The 21,545-nt window shown below is 55.7% G+C and overlaps 1 protein-coding gene across 2 annotated transcripts in view; it reads right to left on the bottom strand.

Annotated features, from left to right (window-relative positions):
- LOC133343638 (semaphorin-6B-like) overlaps positions 1–21,545 on the bottom strand; it is a 52,062-nt gene that overhangs the window by 18,528 nt on the left and 11,989 nt on the right. For both annotated transcript variants that reach the window (XM_061553337.1, XM_061553338.1), the window contains exons 2-9: positions 20,266–20,419; positions 18,885–19,017; positions 18,179–18,239; positions 17,596–17,658; positions 16,383–16,502; positions 1,682–1,772; positions 1,277–1,396; positions 63–151 (exon numbers count right to left, since the gene is read on the bottom strand). In XM_061553337.1, the coding sequence (XP_061409321.1) occupies positions 63–151; positions 1,277–1,396; positions 1,682–1,772; positions 16,383–16,502; positions 17,596–17,658; positions 18,179–18,239; positions 18,885–19,017; positions 20,266–20,404 (816 nt within the window). In that variant the 5' untranslated portion in view covers positions 20,405–20,419. The remainder of the gene's footprint in view (positions 1–62; positions 152–1,276; positions 1,397–1,681; positions 1,773–16,382; positions 16,503–17,595; positions 17,659–18,178; positions 18,240–18,884; positions 19,018–20,265; positions 20,420–21,545) is intronic.

The following is a 21,545-nucleotide window of genomic DNA, read 5'->3' as shown; positions in this document are numbered from 1 at the left end:
TCCCATTAAACCCCCTGCCATCTCACCACCCCCTCACCGCACCACCCCAGCCGCCCCCTCACCAGCTCGTGAGCACCCATCTCCACCCCGAGCTCGCGGAAGAAGAAGAAGACGTGGGCTCCGTGCTCCAGCACGTGGACAAAGTGTGGCTCTGTGCCACGCCGCACCGCACACAGAGACACACCGCACCGTGGGACTCCGCGCCACACACCATAACCCGAGGCACACCACACACGAACACACACACCACACACACACCACACACACACCACACACACACACCACACCAGAACACACACACCACACACCACACACGAACACACACACCACACACACACACCACACCAGAACACACACACCACACACCACACACGAACACACACACCACACACACACACCACACCAGAACACACACACCACACACCACACACGAACACACACACCACACACACACCACACACACACACCACACCAGAACACACACACCACACACCACACACGAACACACACACCACACACACACCACACACACACCACACACACACACCACACCAGAACACACACACCACACACCACACACGAACACACACACCACACACACACACCACACACACACCACACCAGAACACACACACCACACACCACACACGAACACACACACCACACACACACCACACACACACACCACACCAGAACACCACACACACACACCACACCAGAACACACACACCACACACCACACACGAACACACACCCCACACACACACCACACACACACCACACACACACACCACACCAGAACACACACACCACACACCACACACACCACACGAACACACACACCACACACGAACACACGAACACACACACCACACCACACACGAACACACACACCACACCACACACAAACACACACACACCACACACATGAACACACACCACACCACACACGAACACACACACCACGCCACACACGAACACGCACACCATCCCACACACACCACACCACACACGGTGGCACAGCACACTGCACAGCCACCGTACCATGCAACACCACACCGCACACACGGTGTGTGGGCATTTTTGCTGTGCTGTGAGTGTTGTCGTTTCGTGCGGCACGTCTTGGTTTTTGTGTGCCGTGTTGTGTCGTGGTACGGTGTATTGCAGGGTGCCGTGTTGTGCTGTGCCGTGGCGCGTTGTGCTGTGTTGTGCCCCGGTGTGGGTGATGCGGTGTGCCGCAGTGTGCCGCCATGTGCCGCGGTGTGGCTGGGCGCACCCTTCAGCCACCTGGAGTCGTGTTTCACGCTCCGCAGCGTGGTGCCATTGCCCAGGCTGCGGTAGAGAACGGCGTCGATCGCCAGGAAATCCGTGACCGTGCCTGAGTACAGGTGTCCGTCTACAACCACCACAACCATCACAACCACCACAACTACCACAACCACAATAACCACAACCACGATAACCACACCGTGCCTGAGTACAGGTGTCCATCTACAACCACCACAATCACCACAACCACAATAACCACAATAACCACAACCACGATAACCACACCGTGCCCGAGTACAGGTGTCCATCTAGAACCACCACAACCACACGGAGTCCGAGTGCAGATGTCAGTCTAATACAACCACCAACAACAACCACCAGGCTGCCCCCCCCCCCCTCCCCGGCCTCTCACCGGCAAACAGCGCCACGTTGCTGTGTGCGGGGTCGTACGGACACTTGGCCATGCCGCTCACATCGACCCCGCGCTGCTGCAGAGAGCTCAGCTGGGGGGGGGGGGGGGGGGAAACCATCACACACGTTAGTTTATAAATGTGTCGTAACCCTCCACCACCCGACACCTCCAATCAGTAAAAAAGTGTCACGTTGACAAAAGACAAATAGTTCACTGCTTTAGCCCACCGGTGTGTTGAAGCCACAACATTTACAATTGGAGTACGACGTTTCGCTGGTAATTGCGATTTAAAGGTTTTTATTAACTTCTCAGCGGGTACAAGGAAAACCAAAGAGAGTACTGAAAACCACTCCTTCCCGGGCGCCCCGGTTGGCCCCTTCGAGCCTCCGTCACATCCGCGAGCTCCACCCACATACAATGCAACAAAAAAAGCTCGCCGCCATAACGCACACCGCCCCGTTCCCCTTATTTACATTCATCACCACCATTCACCCATGCGCTGCTCCATCACATCGCCTTCCCCCGATCGAACACGTACATTCCTCGCCCACACGACTTAGCAGGCCGGCTAAAATGTGCATGGCCATCCTTCACTATCCCTTCCCTATACCCGCCGGTCCCCTCGCTACCCCACCCTGGGTAGGGGCCACTTCCACTTCACACCTGCGGCCTTGTATCCCAGCCTAACCCGGTCTACTTCCATCACCCTTTCTAGCAACCTCCTCGCCCAGTAGCACACCTCCAACGGTGATATAGGGGACCCATCCAACTCTTTTCTGCGAGCTCCCCACAAGGCCTCCTTTGTCGCGCCTATTATGGCCCACGTTCGATCTCTGTCATCTCCCCGCACCTCCCTTAAGACTCCCCACATAATGTCCCGACTTATCACCTGCGACGGGTAAAACCAGGACAACAGCGGACTGCTCAGTCTCCACACCTCCTGTGCGAAGGGACACTTCACCATGACGTGCACCGCGTCCTCATCTGTGTTGCAGCCCCTCGGACATTTGGGCGAACGTGCCATTCGGCGAGAAAACATGAAGCCCCTCGTCTCCAATCTATCCCACACCACCAACCAGGACAGATCTCTCTGTTCTTCTGTGAGCGCCGTTGATGAAGTGTTCCTCCACACTTGACGGTACATAATCCTCTTCGCGCCCATCACCCTCTCGCAGGCCTCCCCTTCGTTTACTTTGGCCAATACCTCCTTGGAGTTCCACGGTCCCCCTCTCTGACTCAAATTGTACTCTTTTATGTAGTCACCCACCGCTGCATTCAGCCATCCTTGTGGCCAGGCCAAGGGCGTGCCCGCCGGTAATTGGGTCATCCCAAGCCCCCTCAGGAGCCACATCAGGCGATACCTTAAATAACAAGCGGCCTTCCCCCGGGGCTCTTCGGAAAAGAATAACCTCAAAGTGTTGCACACAAAAATTGAGGACAGCACACGTGCAATATTTGGGGCACCCTTCCCCCCGTTCTCGACGCGTTTACACATCACCACCCTCTTCAGTCTATCCATCCCGCCTCCCCAAATGAATTGAAACAACAGCGATTCCAGGATTCTTGCCTCCCTCCTACCTGGCGGGTACACATATGCGAGGTAGTTGAGTGTTGGTAAAACCACCACCCTCACTACCAGAATCCTCCCTTCCATCGTGAGCCGTCTCCCGGCCCACTTGCCTAACTGTCCCTTTACCTGCTTTATCCTCCCGTCCCAGTTTCGTTCCGCCGACCTCTCTCGGCAAAAGGACACTCCCAAGACCTTGACTTCCTCCGTCTTTATCCCCAACTCAGGCGGCCGGCCCTCAAATAGTCTCAGGTCCCCGAAGGCCATCAAGTCGCTCTTCCTCGCGTTCACCTTCAAGCCGGAGGCCAGGCCGAAGCGGTTTGTCTCCTTCATGGCCCCCCACACTGATGCCACGTCCCTACAGAGCACGACTACGTCATCCATATATAGCGCCACCTTCCCCTGTTCCTTATTCCCGGGGATGGTCACTCCCTTAATCTCCTCATTGTTTCTCATTGCCTGTGCAAGGGGTTCCATACACATTACAAATAGAACCGCGGACATCGGGCACCCCTGTCTCACCCCTGACTCTACTGGAATTGTCCCCGAGAGCTCCCCATATATCAGTAGTCTGGTCTTGAGCCCTTGGTAAAGACGCCTCACCCAATCGACCAAGGGTCCCCTCACTCCTATTTTTTCCAACACTGCGAACATATACTCGTGCGAGAGGCGGTCAAAAGCCTTCTCAAGATCCAGGCTAAGAAGCCCTAGGGGGCATCCCCTCTCTACTTCTACATCTATTGCCTCCCTTAATAAAATCAGGGAGTCCGAAATCCTTCTTCCTGGCACCGCACACGTCTGGTCGGGTTCGACTACTCCCTCCACCACCTTCCCCAGGCGCGTCGCAGCTATTTTTGCCATAATCTTGTAGTCCGAGTTCAGGAGGGTAACTGGATGCCAGTTTCCCAACTCTCTCCGGTCCCCCTTCTTATACATCAGTGTGATGAGCCCCTCACACATTTCTTCTGGCACCAGTCCGCCCTCCAGCATTTCCCTATACATCTGCAGCATATCCCCTTTCATTAAATCCCAGAATGTAATATAGAATTCTGCTGGAATTCCATCCAGTCCTGGCGTCCTATTCTTATTCTGCCTCCTCACTGCCTCCTCCACTTCCTCCATCTGGATCCTCCCTCCCAGTACCTCTGGGTTCTTAACCTCATGTCTTAGCTCCCCTAGTAGTGCCTCCCTTATTCCCTTATCCGTTTCCTTCCTCCCATACAACTCCCCATAGTACTCCTCCGCTATCTCTATCATACCCTCTGTCGTTGCCTGCCTGCCTCTGACCGGACTTACCAATTCCCTAAGTGTGTTGTCTCCTGCCTTGCATTTCTTAAAGAAGAAACTCGTACATTTCTCTCCCTGTTCCGTTGCCCTGACCCTTGCCCTGTATGCCATTTGTTTGACTCTTTTCTCCAATACCGAGGATAACCTTCCCTTCAATCTCCGTATATCCTCACCCACCGGGAATCCCAGCTCAAGTAACCTGTGCTTCTTCTCGATTCTAGCGTTCCACAGCTGCAGTTCCCTGTTTACACTCCTCCTTCTACTATGTGTCTGGAAGAGGGCCTTTATCCGGCCCTTCACCATGCTCCACCACTCCACCCTCGTGGCAAAGCATTCCTGCAGGGTCGTCCAGTCTTCGTACTTCCTTACAAAGTCTTCCACGACCCTTCTGTCTTCCAACAGGCTTACATTCATTTTACAGGTTCCCTTCCCCATCTTCAGGCCACCTGGAATACCGAGCTTTGCCTTCACCAAATTGTGATCTGACAAGGGGAAGGGTTCCAGGTCAGCTCCATCCACCTTCACATTGACAGACACAAAGATGAAATCTATTCGTGATTGCGTTCTACCACCCTTATCCGACCACGTGTATCCCGGTCTCACCGGGTGTACCTTTCTGAAGGTGTCAGTCATTTTAAAATCCTCTATCAGCTCCTTCAACTTTCTAGAGGAAGGGTCGAGCCTCCTCCTCCCAGCCACCGATAACAGGTCTGCCAGGCACAACGGGCAGTTAAAATCACCCCCCATTATGACTTGCCTTCTCGTCACGAGCAGGGTCGCTACATTATTCCATAGGTCCACTCTTTTTGTGCACGTCGTGGGGGCGTACACATTTATTAGTCTCAGGTTTGCCTCTCCATAAGACACGTCCACATAATGGAGGCGGCCCGGGATCACCTCTTGGGACCCGACTATCTGTATACCCCTCCTGCCTAGGAGGGTAACCACCCCCGTGCATCGATTTTCATTACTCCCGGACCAAAAGTAGTAGCCATCCCAGCTCTCCAACAGCTCCTCCCGGCCCAGGGTGTATGGTAGGTGGCATTCCTGGAGGAAGACCACCTCCCACTTGGTAGCCTGTAGCAGTTGTATTATTGCTCCTCTCCTCCCCTTTCCCTTCAAGCTCCTCACATTTACGGACGCCACGGAAAGTTCCATGTTGGGATGTGTCTCAGTCCGAAGCGGCCTTCTCCGCTCGCCCTCCGTAACCGTCTTCATTCGCCAGTTCCTGCAATTTCATTTTGCCCCTTGTTCTCAAGGGTTTCCCCCTGCGCCGGCTCTCCACCCTTTCCTCCATCCCCTCCCTCGAGGCCTCTGTGTCCAGCGAGGAGTCCGAGGATTCCGTGCTGCCTAAAGGGGCGCCTCTTTTTGGGGCTCTCCGTATCCTCCTTTTCCTTCCGATTGGTCCCTCCCATGTCTCGCTACCGCCTTCCTCCTGCTGTCATTCCCCTTTTCCTTCATCCTCCTCCACCGCCTCCGCCCAGTCTTCCACGGTCGTCTCGGAGATGCTGCCCATGCCGTCGCTCCCCTCCCCCGCCAGCCCCTCTTCCTGCTCGCTCGATGTCTATTCTGCTCTTTTTGCATGCCTCTCCCCTTCTCCCCCTCCGTCCGTCGCTGGTGGCTGCTGCTCAGCCACCTCCCCACGTCCTTTCCTCACCAGTTCCTTATCCGGGTCCAGTTTGTTCCCACCCCCTTCCTCATCCCTCGCTCCTCCTACCCTATACGCCCTAACCTTGTTGGCGTACGACTCCGGACAATTTTTGTACAGATGTTCTCGGCTACCGCAGAGGTTACATTGTGCCGGAACACTGCATTCTTCTACCTCGTGGTCCAGTGCCTTGCATCTATAGCAGACTTTTGTCTTGCACACTGCAGCCAGGTGACCGCTGCCCCCACACCTCCTACACAGTTTAGGTTGTCCGGCATACACAACATATCCCCGGTTGCCTCCTATGTTCAGGGCACTCGGGATGTGTCTCAAGGTCCCTCCCTCTGTTTTCAGCCGCACCCTCCATTGTCTTGCCCCTGTCCATATCCCCACTGAGTCCCTCACCTTTTTACAGCCCGACAGTACCGAGCAGTGCTGTCTTAGCCAGACCTCCACGTCGTGGTCATGTAGGGCTTCATTGTATAGGAAAATAGTCACCACCTTCGTGTCCAGCTCTGATAACAGTTGTAGCTTCATTGATATCAATGGCTTCTCCTCCGCCTTTTCCTCGAAGCGGGTCATAAATCTTTGTAGCAGGGGGCTTCAGTTGAAGCTTACATCAAACGCCCTCCCTCCCGGCAGAGTTATCAAACAGTACAAGTCTGTCGGCTCTATTTGTAGCAAGCCCATCATTATAGACCGTACAAAGGTCGCTCGGTCGATGGTCATTTCTTCTGCTACCTCGTCCATCATTACTCTGACGCAATTATGTCGTTTGACATGAGGTGGTGTCAGACTCACCCCTGCCCCGCCTCGCCATTTCCCGTCTCGTTCCCGGGGCCTCCCAGCTCCCACTGGTCCAGCGTCCACTGTCGCGTTCTCCCTCCGGGCCTCCCCCTGCCCCAGGGTTGCTGGCATCTCTCTGGCTTCGTTCCCCACCCTCCGCTCGGGGGCATCCGCATCTCTGCGTCCGGACGCCGTACCTTTTTCTCCTCGGCCTCCCTCACCCACTCCATCAGCTCCCGCCCTCCCATCCAGTTCCTCCATCCTCTCCTTCTGCCGTGCCTCCGCCAAGTTCCCCTCCATCCGTCTCCATGCCTCCTCCACGCATCCCCCTGCTGCCAGCGGGTCGGTCTGGTTGCCCCAGTCCCCTCCGGGAGCGTAGGTGGTGTCGGTGGCCCTCTGCTTTCGCCGCGTCTTCTTCTTATCTCCTGCAGTCACCGTCTGGCCGACTCTGTCGTCCCAGGCTCCCTCAGCAGTGCAGGTGGCATTCATTTCTCTTGACGCACTCCCTGCTTCCTTTTCATCTGCTGCGAGCATAAGCTGGGCGGCTCAGTCATCCCGGTCTCCTTCAGCAACTCGGGTGGCCCTCGTGGTCCTTGACTCTCGCCGTTTCCCCTCTTCGTCTGTTGCGATTTCCGTCTCCATTCTCCAGCAGTCCCCGCTTCTTGGCAGCGTGGTCATCCCTGGCCACACGGTCAGGGCCCTCGCAGGCCTGGGGGCTGGTGGCTAGGTCTCACTTGAGATCCGGACGGGCTGGAAGTGTAAAGTAGTAACTCGGCAGGAGACGACTTCACGGGTAGCACACTCTTTATTTTCACCAACTTGTAGTTACACGGATGACTAACACCCTACTTCGTTACACGGGTGACCAACACCCACTTAGCTACACGGGTGACGGACACCCACTCAACTACAACTTCGTTACACGGGTGACCAACACCCACTTAGCTACACGGGTGACCAACACCCACTCAGCTACACGGGTGACCAACACCCACTCAGCTACACGGGTGACTAACACCCACTCAGCTACACGGGTGACCAACACCCACTCAGCTACACGGGTGACTAACACCCACTCAGCTACACGGGTGACCAACACCCACTCAGCTGTACTGACACGGGCTCTTACGCCCTGTAGCCTTCCGGGACACACCCAGCCGGGGTGCCCGTCTCGGCTCTGGGTACCACCGTCCCGACCCACACGGGCGTCGGACTACGGTCCCCCCAGTCTCGGCTCCGAGCCACACAGGGCCCCTACCTCCTCCACCCCGTCTTCGGTCTTCAACTGGTTAACACTGACCACGAGTGCTCTCGCGCGTCCCCCTTTATACCCCTCCTGCGGACGTCGCTGAGAGTACTCACTTATCTGACCAATCACTGCGCACTCGCTACGATCCTCTTTTCCCAGCTTGTGTGAGCGCGCCTCACCACCGGCGCGCGCGTCCATGCCACGCCCACACCGCGTGCCCAACCCCGCGCCCCGTGATCCATCACTGCCGGCGCACGTCAATACCACCACTACATCACCCCCTACCACATAGCTCGCAGCCGACCCGGCTGCTAATAAAACCTACAACACCCCTTCACCCCCATGTGTGCCCCGTAACATAACACAAACCCTAACAACACAACATGAACACCGCAATCCGCAAAACCCAGCAACCGCCACACCCGCAACAAGAACAACATGCACAATCCAGCGAGTGGCAACGATACTGTGTATGCGGAAAGAGTAACAATAAAAAAAAATTTCTTTAATCATTTTCTCTTCTTTTCTCTCCGACTCATGCAGCGTCCCAATGTCCGAGCGTCCCTTGAACGGGACATTACCCCGGCAGAGGGGGAAGCCGGCAACGAAGTCGGGCTTTAACAAAAAAAGAATTTTTTTTTTTTTTTTTCATGAAAAGTGTTGCGTCCTTGACCGAGTCCGCCTTGCCGGACCGTCGTACGGCACAGGACGCAGTTGGCCATCCGGCGGCGCCGGCAGTTCAGGAAGGCATGGGCCAGGCATCGGGGCTCCGTGCGAGCCGCGGGGTTCCGGTTCCCGACGGTCAACAGCCGTCAGGTCCGAGACACCTGGGGGTGGGTCAGGTGGAGACACGTGAGGATCAGCCTGCGACACATCCCTCCCCGAGTCGACGGTCACATCACACGCTCGGTCGTCACGGCACAACCCGGGGTCACGCGGCGCCGCGTAGGGTTTCAGTCGGGAGGAGTGCACGTACCAACGGCGTTTTCCCCATTTAATCTGTATACTCTGGGGTCGTGCAACCCGCACAATTTCCACCGGTCCCCTCCATGGTCTCAACAGTTTGGGGGACGTAGCCAACGGTGCGTGTGGACAATGCAGCCAGGCCTTATCGCCCGGTTCCCAATTGTGCGTATGCACCTTCCGTTCATGCAATCGCTCGTTCGCGATCTGCCGAGAGCGTGAATTCAATCTCGCAGCCTCTCGCGCCTCAGCCAATTTGGCGATGTTAAACTTAATGTGGTCTGCCAATTTAGATTTCGCACGTGGCTGTGAAATCCCCAGTTGGACGTCCATGGCCGGATCAGCCTCCCGCCCATACATCAGAAAAAATGGAGAAAACCCCGTCGCCGCATGGGGTGCCATCCGATAGGCCGCTAGTACCCCCGGTACCTGTAAGTCCCAATCCACCTGGTCGTCGCATACCTGTTGGCACAGCATAGACGTAATCGTCCTGTTCAGACGTTCAACCATACCGTCAGTCTGCGGGTGGTACGGGGAGGTACGTACTTCCTTTGTACCCAACAGGTCGCACACCTCGCGCAACAAAACACTCGAAAAGTTTTTCCCTTGATCCGTCAGCAAGCGTTCGGGGGCGCCTTTGTCCAAAACGTAACCTTGGACAAAGGCGTCCGCCACTGCCGCAGCCGACTGGTTGGCGAGTGGCCACGCCATGGGCCAGCGGGTGAAGTACTCTACGCCAACCAGCAGGAACTTATTTCCCCGAGGTGTAGTGGGAAAGGGCCCCAAGATGTCTAGCGCGACCAATTCGTTCGTGCGCGAAACTTGAATGGATTGAAGCGGTGGATTAGCCGCTATTGGTGGCGGTTTTCTTTTAGCGCACCCTACACACCCCTTAAGAATGTTCGCCACGTCACTGACCATCCCAGGCCAATAGTAGTCTCGCTGAATGAGGGCGAGCGTTTTGTGAAACCCCAGATGCATGAGTCGTTCATGGGCAGCCAGGACGACCTTACCCCGTACAGCAACCGGCACCACAAGCATGTGACGCCGGGACATGGAGTCCCACTTCATCAAGAGGCCCTGTCTGCACACCCAGGAACCGACCCGCGTTTCCCCGCCCTCGGGAACGTTAACCTTCCGACGTAGCGCGAGTAGGGAGCTGTCGGCCATTTGCAGACGGCCCCACTCGATGAGAGGCAATGCTAACAGCGAGTCCCTCCCCGTGGGGGCGTCGACCCCCGTAGTATCCGTGGCGGCTAGCACCACTTCCGCGGGGACATCGACAGAAGGTTTACACCGCGCCGATCCCAACTGACATGCGCATTCCGTACGCGTCGGCAACCGTGACAATGCATCCGCATTCGAGTGGCGCAACCCCTTGCGGTAAATCGTCGTGAATTGGTAGTCCTGAAGGACCTCCAACCATCGGGACAATTGGCCGGATGGCTGCGCCACCCGCATAGCGTATTGGAGAGCCGCATGGTCCGTGCGAACCGTAAAGTGACGGCCATACAGATACGGCCTGAATTGCTGTATAAAAAACACAATCGCCAGCAATTCACGCCGTGTCACGCAGTAGCGTTGTTCCGCGGGGGACAGAACCCTGCTACCGTAGGCGACCACCCGTTCGACCCCCCCGACCACCTGTGAGAGCACTCCCCCGATACCCGTGTTACTGGCATCCGTGTCGAGCACAAACGGTTGCGTGAAATCGGGGTAACACAAGGGGGGAGCCTGCACCAAGGCGTCACGAAGGGAGCAGAACGCGGCCTCCTCCTCCGGCCCCCAGTGAAACCGCACCCCTTTAGCCGTCAAGGCGTGCAGGGGCCTGGCTATGGTGGCAAACTGTTTGACAAAACGACGGTAATAGGAGGCAAATCCTATGAAGCTGCGGACTTCAGTAACAGAGGTCGGTGTTGGCCATGAGCCGACGCATTGCGTCTTAGCAGGGTCCGTCGAGATCCCCGAACGGCTAACGATATGGCCCAAATACCTGACCGATTCCCGAAGCAGAAAACATTTAGCCGGTTTAAATTTAAGCTTCGCGGAACGCATCCTGAGAAACACTGCCCTCAGTCGCTGGAGGTGCTCCTCAAAAGTTCGGCTGAAAACGATGATATCATCGAGGTAAATCAAACAGGTGTCCCATTGAAGGCCTGACAAAACCAATTCCATGAGCCTCTGGAACGTGGCAGGAGCGGAATGTAAACCCATGGGCAATCGGTTGAACTCAAATAGGCCTCCCGGTGTCCGGAAAGCGGTTTTAGGTTTTGATTCGTCATCGAGGGGCAATTGCCAAAATCCCGAAAGCAAATCGAGCGTCGAAAAAAACTGTGCTCCTGCCAAGGCATCCAGCGACTCATCCATCCTGGGGAGCGGATACGCATCGGCCATTGATATTTTGTTTAGGCGGCGGAAATCAACACAGAACCGCAGGGATCCATCCTGTTTTTTAACCAAGACGATAGGAGCACCCCACGGACTGGAAGAGGGCGCAATGATGTCGGCCGCCAACATGTCATTTACTGCCGACTGCACATGCTCCTTCTCGGCTGGACTGAGCCGGAAGGGATTCTGTCGAATAGGGGCCGCGTCCCCAGTCTCTATGTGGTGGCGCAACAGGTCTGTGCAGCCAATGTCGTACTTGTGCCTGCTAAACACGTCAGCGAACTCGAGCAGCAAGCCCCTCAATGCACCCAACTGCACACTGGACAAGGTACTGGACCCGGCACACAACGAGTCCAACCACTCCGTCCCCTCCTCACTTTGGGGATGCGTATCGACATGCGAATCGGCGTGAGCAACGAGCTGTTCCTCGACGGGTAGCGGCGCGGCGTGAGCGAGCACCGTTCCCTGCGTAATCACGGCCGGCCGCGACCCCGTATTCAGGACCACAACGAACGGCTCACTGTCCCCTCTCACCATGGTCTGGGCCACCGCTAAGTTGAGGTCCCCTTTAGCCCTGTTAGACGGCCCCAATAGAACTCCCTGCGCCCCCGCATCCGCCCCAAGGGGTTTTCTCAACCGAAGGGGTACCAACATTTGCGATCCCGGGGGCACCCGTACAGTCCGGGTTGCCAGCGCCTGCACCGTCGCACAAGCCGTGCGTATCTTATTTGGACTCTTCAAAAACTCAACCCGCCGACCCGACGGAAGCTCAATGCAGGCCTGGTCTATGAGAATTTTTATGGGCATTTTAGACAGAAAGTCCGTGCCTAGTAGACAAGGAACGGCCAACGATGATGATACAAAAATAGGACCCGCCAATTTAATGTCGCCAATACAAATATTCGCCCGAATCTGGCCGATGATTCCCAAAGATCCCCCGTTTGCCGCGTAAAATGGTACGTCCACCGGCAGAAGTGGTCGACATTGTACGGGAAGAATATTATAAATAAGGTCCGAAATAATAGTGGCCGACGCACCCGTGTCCACGAGCACCCGGACCTCAACCCCGTCAATGTACCCCGTTACCACGGACGACCCGGCCGACGCAGCCACAATCCTGTGGGCCAATTCGGACCACTCGACTGCCTTCGGGCCGTACGCGGACCCCTCTCGCCGAACCGAACCCCCGGCGCCCATACACGGTCCCCCCACCGCTAAGCGGCGACCCGAACGTGCCGTGCGTGTGGACCGAACGTGTGAGGTGCCGCGACTTGCCGGGTTCAGTTGGGATGTCTTGAGTCCCTGGTCGTCGTCCGGACGTGGTCCCGCGGTGCGTTGACGCGGGGCCCGGCACCCGGACGCGACGTGGCCCCGAAGGCCGCAGTTGTAGCAGACGACGAGGGACGTCGTAGGTTTCGGTTGCTCCAGCTTGCGGGAGGAGCGTGTGGGCGAACGACCTCCCGTTCTCCACTCCCCCGGCCTCGAACCAGCGAAGGCCTCCTCCCGAGGCACAGCAGGCTGAGGTCCGATGATCGTGGCGGCCGGTGCCCCGTTCTCCACCGATGCGCAGACGACCGTCGGCTTCCGCTGTAGGACCTCGTAAGCGTGGATACTCGTGGCAATCCCCAGGGAGCAGATGTCCATCTCGTCCGCCGTATTAATGGGAACTCCCAATCCGTGAGCCAGCGCCAGCAGCTGCTCCGTCACCATGGCGTCCTTCCCCTCCTTGTCCATGCGGGGAAAAGCTGAATCCGCCAGGGCGAGCAGCGCCGTGCGATAGGCGAGCGTTGTTTCTCCAACCACCTTCCGCCGATCGTAGAACTGGTGGCGACAGGTCGAGGGCGGCCCGAACACCTTGGCCAACAGGTGCAGCGCGGCCTGGAGCGTTGAGCGGGACGACCTCGGGGCAGACGTGAAGGCCGCAAGCGCGTCGTCGTCGAGCATCGCTGGCAGCGCGCGCAGGGCAGTGGTGTCGGACCACCCCGACATTTCTTGATGCGCGATGAACCGTCGCTGGAAGGCTCCCCAGTCGCCCCCGTCCGCCTTGAACACCGACAGCGCGGGCAATCGTTGCTGGAGAACTCGATCGTCGTCGTCGTCGTTGGAACGATTTTCCCGCGCGCCGCTGTGGTTGTAGAAAATGTCGGCTCCCTCTGCAGGCGCAAAATGGAGAGCTCCGGCGCTCGCCGATGACGCGGGCTGCGCTGTGTGGAGACCTCTGGCCACGTGGTGTCCGCGTTTCCCGCCAACCGGAGGCGGACCCTCAAAACTGGCGCCAACTCCCAAACTTTTGGCGCGAAACGCCTTATGGCGGGAACCCTCCAGCCGCGCCGCCTCTTCCAACCCCGCAGGCGTTCCACCGGCCGCTGGAACGGAGATCTCCGCCAAGATCGCAGCGGCGGCGAGCAGCAACTCCGCCAGGCGGGAGTGTGCGTCCTGCAGGCTGGTGTCGGAGGCGGGCGGAGCATCGGCCATTTCCGCGAAGTGCTGCATCGGCGGCAACTCCTCATCCTCTCCTCCCGAGGGTGGTGTCACCGGTACGTCGTCGTCTCCCCGGTCTTGCACGTGGGAACGAGAAGTCTTCCTTGTGTCCATTCTCCTTGAAGACAGGTTTACTTCTGACGCCAGTTGTAAAGTAGTAACTCGGCAGGAGACGACTTCACGGGTAGCACACTCTTTATTTTCACCAACTTGTAGTTACACGGATGACTAACACCCTACTTCGTTACACGGGTGACCAACACCCACTTAGCTACACGGGTGACGGACACCCACTCAACTACAACTTCGTTACATGGGTGACCAACACCCACTTAGCTACACGGGTGACCAACACCCACTCAGCTACACGGGTGACCAACACCCACTCAGCTACACGGGTGACTAACACCCACTCAGCTACACGGGTGACCAACACCCACTCAGCTACACGGGTGACTAACACCCACTCAGCTACACGGGTGACCAACACCCACTCAGCTGTACTGACACGGGCTCTTACGCCCTGTAGCCTTCCGGGACACACCCAGCCGGGGTGCCCGTCTCGGCTCTGGGTACCACCGTCCCGACCCACACGGGCGTCGGACTACGGTCCCCCCAGTCTCGGCTCCGAGCCACACAGGGCCCCTACCTCCTCCACCCCGTCTTCGGTCTTCAACTGGTTAACACTGACCACGAGTGCTCTCGCGCGTCCCCCTTTATACCCCTCCTGCGGACGTCGCTGAGAGTACTCACTTATCTGACCAATCACTGCGCACTCGCTACGATCCTCTTTTCCCAGCTTGTGTGAGCGCGCCTCACCACCGGCGCGCGCGTCCATGCCACGCCCACACCGCGTGCCCAACCCCGCGCCCCGTGATCCATCACTGCCGGCGCACGTCAATACCACCACTACAGAAGGATCACCTCGATGCTCCTGGTGTCTCCCCTGGCAAGCCAGGGCGGTTTCCCCCTCATCGGGCAATTCGCCAGAATGGTGAGGCTCTGCTGTGTCTCCCGTTCTTATATAGAGCAGCAGCAGGGTGACGTCATCATTAACTCATTAACTCATCAGGTGCAAAGATTCAAGGGGGGAGTGATTGTAATTATATACTAGATTAGTAATCAGGCTATTGTTACGATGCGAGTTGTAGCTTAGTAATCATTTGGAATGTGTTTTATTGTGATCAAATCACGATCGCAAAGCAACACTGCTGAAAGCGATCAGATTATTAAAACAATAAAAATACCATTTATCTCAGGAGTAACTGACAAATTAGCCCGTGTTTTGCAAAAGCAAAACATTACAGTAAGATTTGGTACAGTACACAAAATTCAACAACTAGTAACGTGCACTAAAGACGAATTACCTAAATTATCAACAGAAGGTGTATATCGGATGAATTGTGTATGTGGCAGATGCTATATTGGACAGACAGGGCGTAACGTTAGTGTAAGACTAAAAGAACACCAGATAAATATTAAACTATAACAAACACAACTGTCGGCAGTGGCAGAACATGCATGCCAACAGGGACACTCAATTGATGTTGGTGTGTGTGTGTTGGTGTGTGTGTGTATATTGGTGTTGATGTGTGTTGGTGTGTGTGTGTATTGGTGTTGGTGTGTGTATATTGGTGTTGATGTGTGTTGGTGTGTGTGTGTGTTGCGTGTGTGTTGGTGTGTGTATATTGGTTTTGGTGTGTGTGTGTATATATTGGTGTTGGTGTGTATGTGTTGGTGTGTGTGTGTATATTGGTGTGTGTGTGTGTTGTGTGTGTTGCGTGTGTTGGTGTGTGTGTGTGTGTATATATTGGTGTTGGGGTGTGTATGTTGGTGTGTGGGGGGCAGTGGTTAGTGCTCTGTGCTATGAACCCGGAAATCCGAGTTCGATTACCGCTAATGGCCGACACCAGTGACGATTATCTGAACCAGTGCTGGGCCTCCCCTAGGTCAACTCAGGCTCACATTCATACCTGGTTCGGTGTGTAAACATGGCCAATGGGGAGACAAAGGCGGCCGAGTGTGGTGCTGGCCACTCACCCCTTCATGTACTATTGCCAGCCTTCATAGGTGCTCGCTAACAAGCTACACGGGGGCTCTTCGTCTTTGTTGGTGTGTGTTCCTTTGTGTGCGGGGAGCGGTGTTGCTGCCGTAAGGGTGCTGGGATCCTCCCTTATCCGGTGGGCAACTTGGGGTCCTGGGAGAATCGTGGCCACGAAGCCCCAGCGGCCGCGAGGTCTGTCGCTTCAATGAATGAATGAGGAAATGATTGATGGCACGAATGACTGACGGGACGATGTACTCATGGAAGGAATGAAGGAATGACAGTCACCTCATAGTCGCGACACGTGGGGTTGAAGGCGTTGGTGCCACAGATGAAGAGAGTGGCCCCCTGCCCCTCCCCGCTCCTCGGGCGAAGCAGCAGCACCTTGATGTAGTTGAAGCAGTCGCGCTGTGTGCAGGGGGGAGATTGGAGAGGCGGCGTGGGATTAGGGGGAGGGCGAAGGGTTGAAGTTGGGGGGAGCAGTTCGTGAGGTGACAGTGGGTCACGACCGTGTGGCGTCACGCAGAGACCCGTAGACTCACGCAGAGACTCATAGACTCATACAAAGACTCATAGACTCGTGCATAGACTCATAGACTCGTGCAGAGACCCGTAGACTCACGCAGAGACTCATAGACTCACGCAAAGACCCGTAGACTCATGCAGAGACTCATATACTCACGTAGAGACTCATAGACTCACGCAGAGACTCGTAGACTCACACAGAGACTCATAGACTCATGCAGAGACTCATAGACTCATACAGAGACTCATAGACTCGTGCATAGACTCATAGACTCGTGCAGAGACCCGTAGACTCACGCAGAGACTCATAGACTCACGCAAAGACCCGTAGACTCATGCAGAGACTCATAGACTCACGCAGAGACTCATAGACTCACGCAGAGACTCGTAGACTCACACAGAGACTCAGACTCATGCAGAGACTCATAGACTCATACAGAGACTCATAGACTCGTGCATAGACTCATAGACTCGTGCAGAGACCCGTAGACTCACGCAGAGACTCATAGACTCACGCAAAGACCCGTAGACTCATGCAGAGACTCATAGACTCACGCAGAGACTCAGACTCACGCAGAGACTCGCAGACTCACACAGAGACTCATAGACTCACGCAGAGACTCAGACTCACGCAGAGACTCGTAGACTCACACAGAGACTCATAGACTCATGCAGAGACTCATGCAGAGACTCATATACTCACGCAGGGACTCATAGACTCACACAGAGACTCATAGACTCACGCAGGGACTCATAGACTTTACGCAGAGACTCATAGACTCATGCAGAGACTCATAGACTCACACAGGGGGTCATTACTGTGCTGCTGGTATGGCCATGGTCCCTGGGGCTCCACTCGTCGAGGTCTCTCTCTCACCACACTCTCACCACTCTCACCACACTCTCACCACACTCTCACCACACTCTCACCACACTCTCACCACACTCTCACCACACTCTCTCTCTCTCTGCTCACCGCTCTCTTCCCCTTCCACGCGCACGGCCGCTGCTCGTCGACGCTTGCTCTCCATACGAGTCTCTGTGACACGGGGAAGACGTGTTGAGACCCACACCCCTCACACACTCACACTCAGTCATTCACTCCCACTCACTCACACTCATTCTCATCCTGATGACGGAGACTTGTGTTGCCTCCGAAACGTCGTGATTTTGATTTTTTATTGTTTTATTTTTATTAATTTTAATTTCATTTTTTACCTACGTGACTTTACCAAAAGAATATACTCACCCTCACTCATTCACACTCGCACTCATTCATACTCGCACTCATTCACACTCGCGCTCATTAACACTCACGCTCATTCACACTCGCGCTCATTCACACTCGCGCTCATTCACACTCGCGCTCATTCATACTCGCACTCTCACTCACTCACACCCTCACTCGCACACTCACTCATTCTCACCCTCACTCGGACTCTCACTCATTCACACTCTCCACGCTTTCTCACACACTCTCACTCCATCACTCCAAGAACTCCCCAGCACGCTTACACGCTCATGAACACCCCCCTGTCCCCCCCCGCCCCTCCCCTCACTTTGCTGAACCCGATTTCTGGTCCGTGCCGCGCGTCCAGATCCAGGCTGTACACGTGATCCCTGCGAGACACAACCAGGTGAACACAACCAGGTGAACACAACCACGTGATCCCTGCGAGACACAACCAGCTGAACACAACCACGTGATCTCAACCAGGTGAACCCAACCACGTGATCCCTGCGAGACACAACCAGGTGAACACAACCACGTGATCCCTGCGAGACACAACCAGATGAACACAACCACGTGATTTCAACCAGGTGAACACAACCACGTGATCTCAACCAGGTGAACCCAACCACGTGATCTCAACCAGGTGAACACAACCACGTGAACACAACCAGGTGATCTTAACCAGGTGAACACAACCACGTGATCTCAACCAGGTGAACACAACCACGTGATTTCAACCAGGTGAACCCAACCACGTGAACACAACCACGTGAACACAACCACGTGATCTCAATCAGGTGAACACAACCACGTGATCTCAACCGGGTGAACACAACCACGTGAACACAAACAGGTTTAATTTGAAGATGAAAGGAGACGGGGGGCGCGTGGAGATGGAACCTTGAGATGGAAAGAGGGGCGGGGCTCTGTGGGGGTGTGAGAGGCGAGGCTGGGGGGTGAGGGGCGGGGCTTTAAGGGGGCTGAGGGGCGGGGCTCTGTGGGGGAAAGAGGGGCGGGGCTCGGGTCCCCACCTGCCGCCCAGGAGGAGCTCCCTCCCCACCTGCGCCATCAGCTGCAAGTGAAGCGAGGGGGGAGCGCCGCCCCCCTCCGGGGTCGATACCCCCGGGGCTGGGCCCCCCACGAACGCCGGGTGCCGCGCCGTGTCTGCGCAGTACACACACACACACAGTACACACATCACACACACAGTACACACACAGTACACACATCACACAGTACACACATCACACACACAGTACACATACAGTACACACATCACACACACAGTACACACATCACACACACACACAGTACACACATCACACACACACACAGTACACACACAGTACACACATCACATACAGTACACACACAGTACACACATCACACACACAGTACACACACACAGTACACACGCAGTACACACACACACACATTACACACACAGGACACACATCACACACACAGTACACACACAGAACACACACACACACAGTACACACACACCACACACACACACAGTACACCACCCACACACACACAGTACACACACAGTACACACATCACACCACACACACAGTACACACACACACATTACACACACACACCACACACACAGTACACACATACACAGTACACACACCACACACACACAGTGCACACATCACACCACACACACACAGGACACACATCACACCACACACACAGTACACACACCACACACACAGTACATACACAGTACACACACACCACACACACAGTACACACACCACACACACACACACAGTACACACACCACTCACACATTGCACACACACGCAGTACACACACCACACACACACGCAGAACACACACACACCACACACACACACAGTACACACACACACACCACACAGTACACACACACAGCACACACACACACAGTACACACACCACACAGTACACACACACACAGCACACGCACAGTACACACACACACAGTACACACACACACAGTACACACAGTGCACACACAGTACACACACACTACACAGCACAGAACACACACACAGTACACACACACACCACACACACAGTACACACCACACCGCACACACCACACCACACACAGTACACACACACAGTACACACATACAGTACACACACCACACACCACACACACAGTACACACAGCACACACCACAACACCTACACACACAGTACACACACACAGTACACACACAGTACACACACACAGTGCGCACACACACACACACAGCACACACACACAGTACACACACAGTACACACACACACAGCACACACACAGTACACACACACACACACCACACACACAGTACACACACAGTACACACACACCACACACACAGTACACACACCACGCTGTACATGTGGGGGAGGTCACCCCACTCACACGAAGCCTCCACCAGCGAGATCGCCTCGACGTCGCGGGGGAAGGAGCCCCTCCCCTCACCTCCCCGCGGGGGGGGCAGCAGCAGCAGCAGCGCCCCCGCGGGCAGCAGCCACAGCAGGAGGGGGGGCGGGAGCCCCATCGAGTCCAGCGGCACCTGCAGGAAACAACTCACCATGACTCACCCCCATACTCACCCCCACTCACCCCCACACTCACCCCCACTCACCCCCACACTCACCCCCACACTCACCCCCACTCACCCCCACACTCACCCCCACACTCACCATTACTCACCCCCACACTCACCATTACTCACCCCCACCCTCACCCCCACTCACCCCTACACTCACCATTACTCACCCCCACACTCACCATTACTCACCCCCACACTCACCATGACTCACCCCCACACTCACCCCCACTCACCCCCACACTCACCATCACTCACCCCCACACTCACCATTACTCACCCCCACACTCACCATGACTCACCCTCACACTCACCATTACTCACCCCTACACTCACCACTACTCACCCCCACACTCACCACTACTCACCCCCACACTCACCATTACTCACCCCCACACTCACCATTACTCACCCCCACACTCACCATGACTCACTCCCACACTTACCATTACTCACCCCCACACTCACCATGACTCACCCTCACACTCACCATTACTCACCCTCACACTCACCATTACTCACCCCCACACTCACCATTACTCACCCCCACACTCACCATGACTCACTCCCACACTTACCATTACTCACCCCCACACTCACCATGACTCACCCTCACACTCACCATTACTCACCCTCACACTCACCATTACTCACCCCCACACTCACCATTACTCACCCACACACTTACCATGACTCACGCCCACACTCACCATGACTCACCCCCACACTCACCATTACTCACCCCCACACTCACAATGACTCACCCCTACACTCACCATGATTCACCCCCACACTCACCATGATTCACCCCCACACTCACCATTACTCACCCCCACACTCACCATTACTCACCCTCACACTCACCATTACTCACCCCCACACTCACCATTACTCACAATTACTCTCAGCTCGTCAATCACACACTCTTACCCTCACCCCTAAACTCATTCATACCCTTACACTCACCATCGCTCACCCCCACACTCACCATGACTCACCCTTACACTCACCATTAACTCACCCCCACACTCACCATTAACTCACCCCCACACTCACCATTACTCACCCCTACACTCACCCCCACACTCAT

The sequence above is a fragment of the Lethenteron reissneri genome, chromosome 18 (assembly GCF_015708825.2).
Source record: "Lethenteron reissneri isolate LAM-NWPU_2019-01 chromosome 18, ASM1570882v1, whole genome shotgun sequence".
Lineage (NCBI taxonomy): Eukaryota > Metazoa > Chordata > Hyperoartia > Petromyzontiformes > Petromyzontidae > Lethenteron > Lethenteron reissneri.
This window is presented reverse-complemented; position numbering and strand designations above follow the sequence as displayed.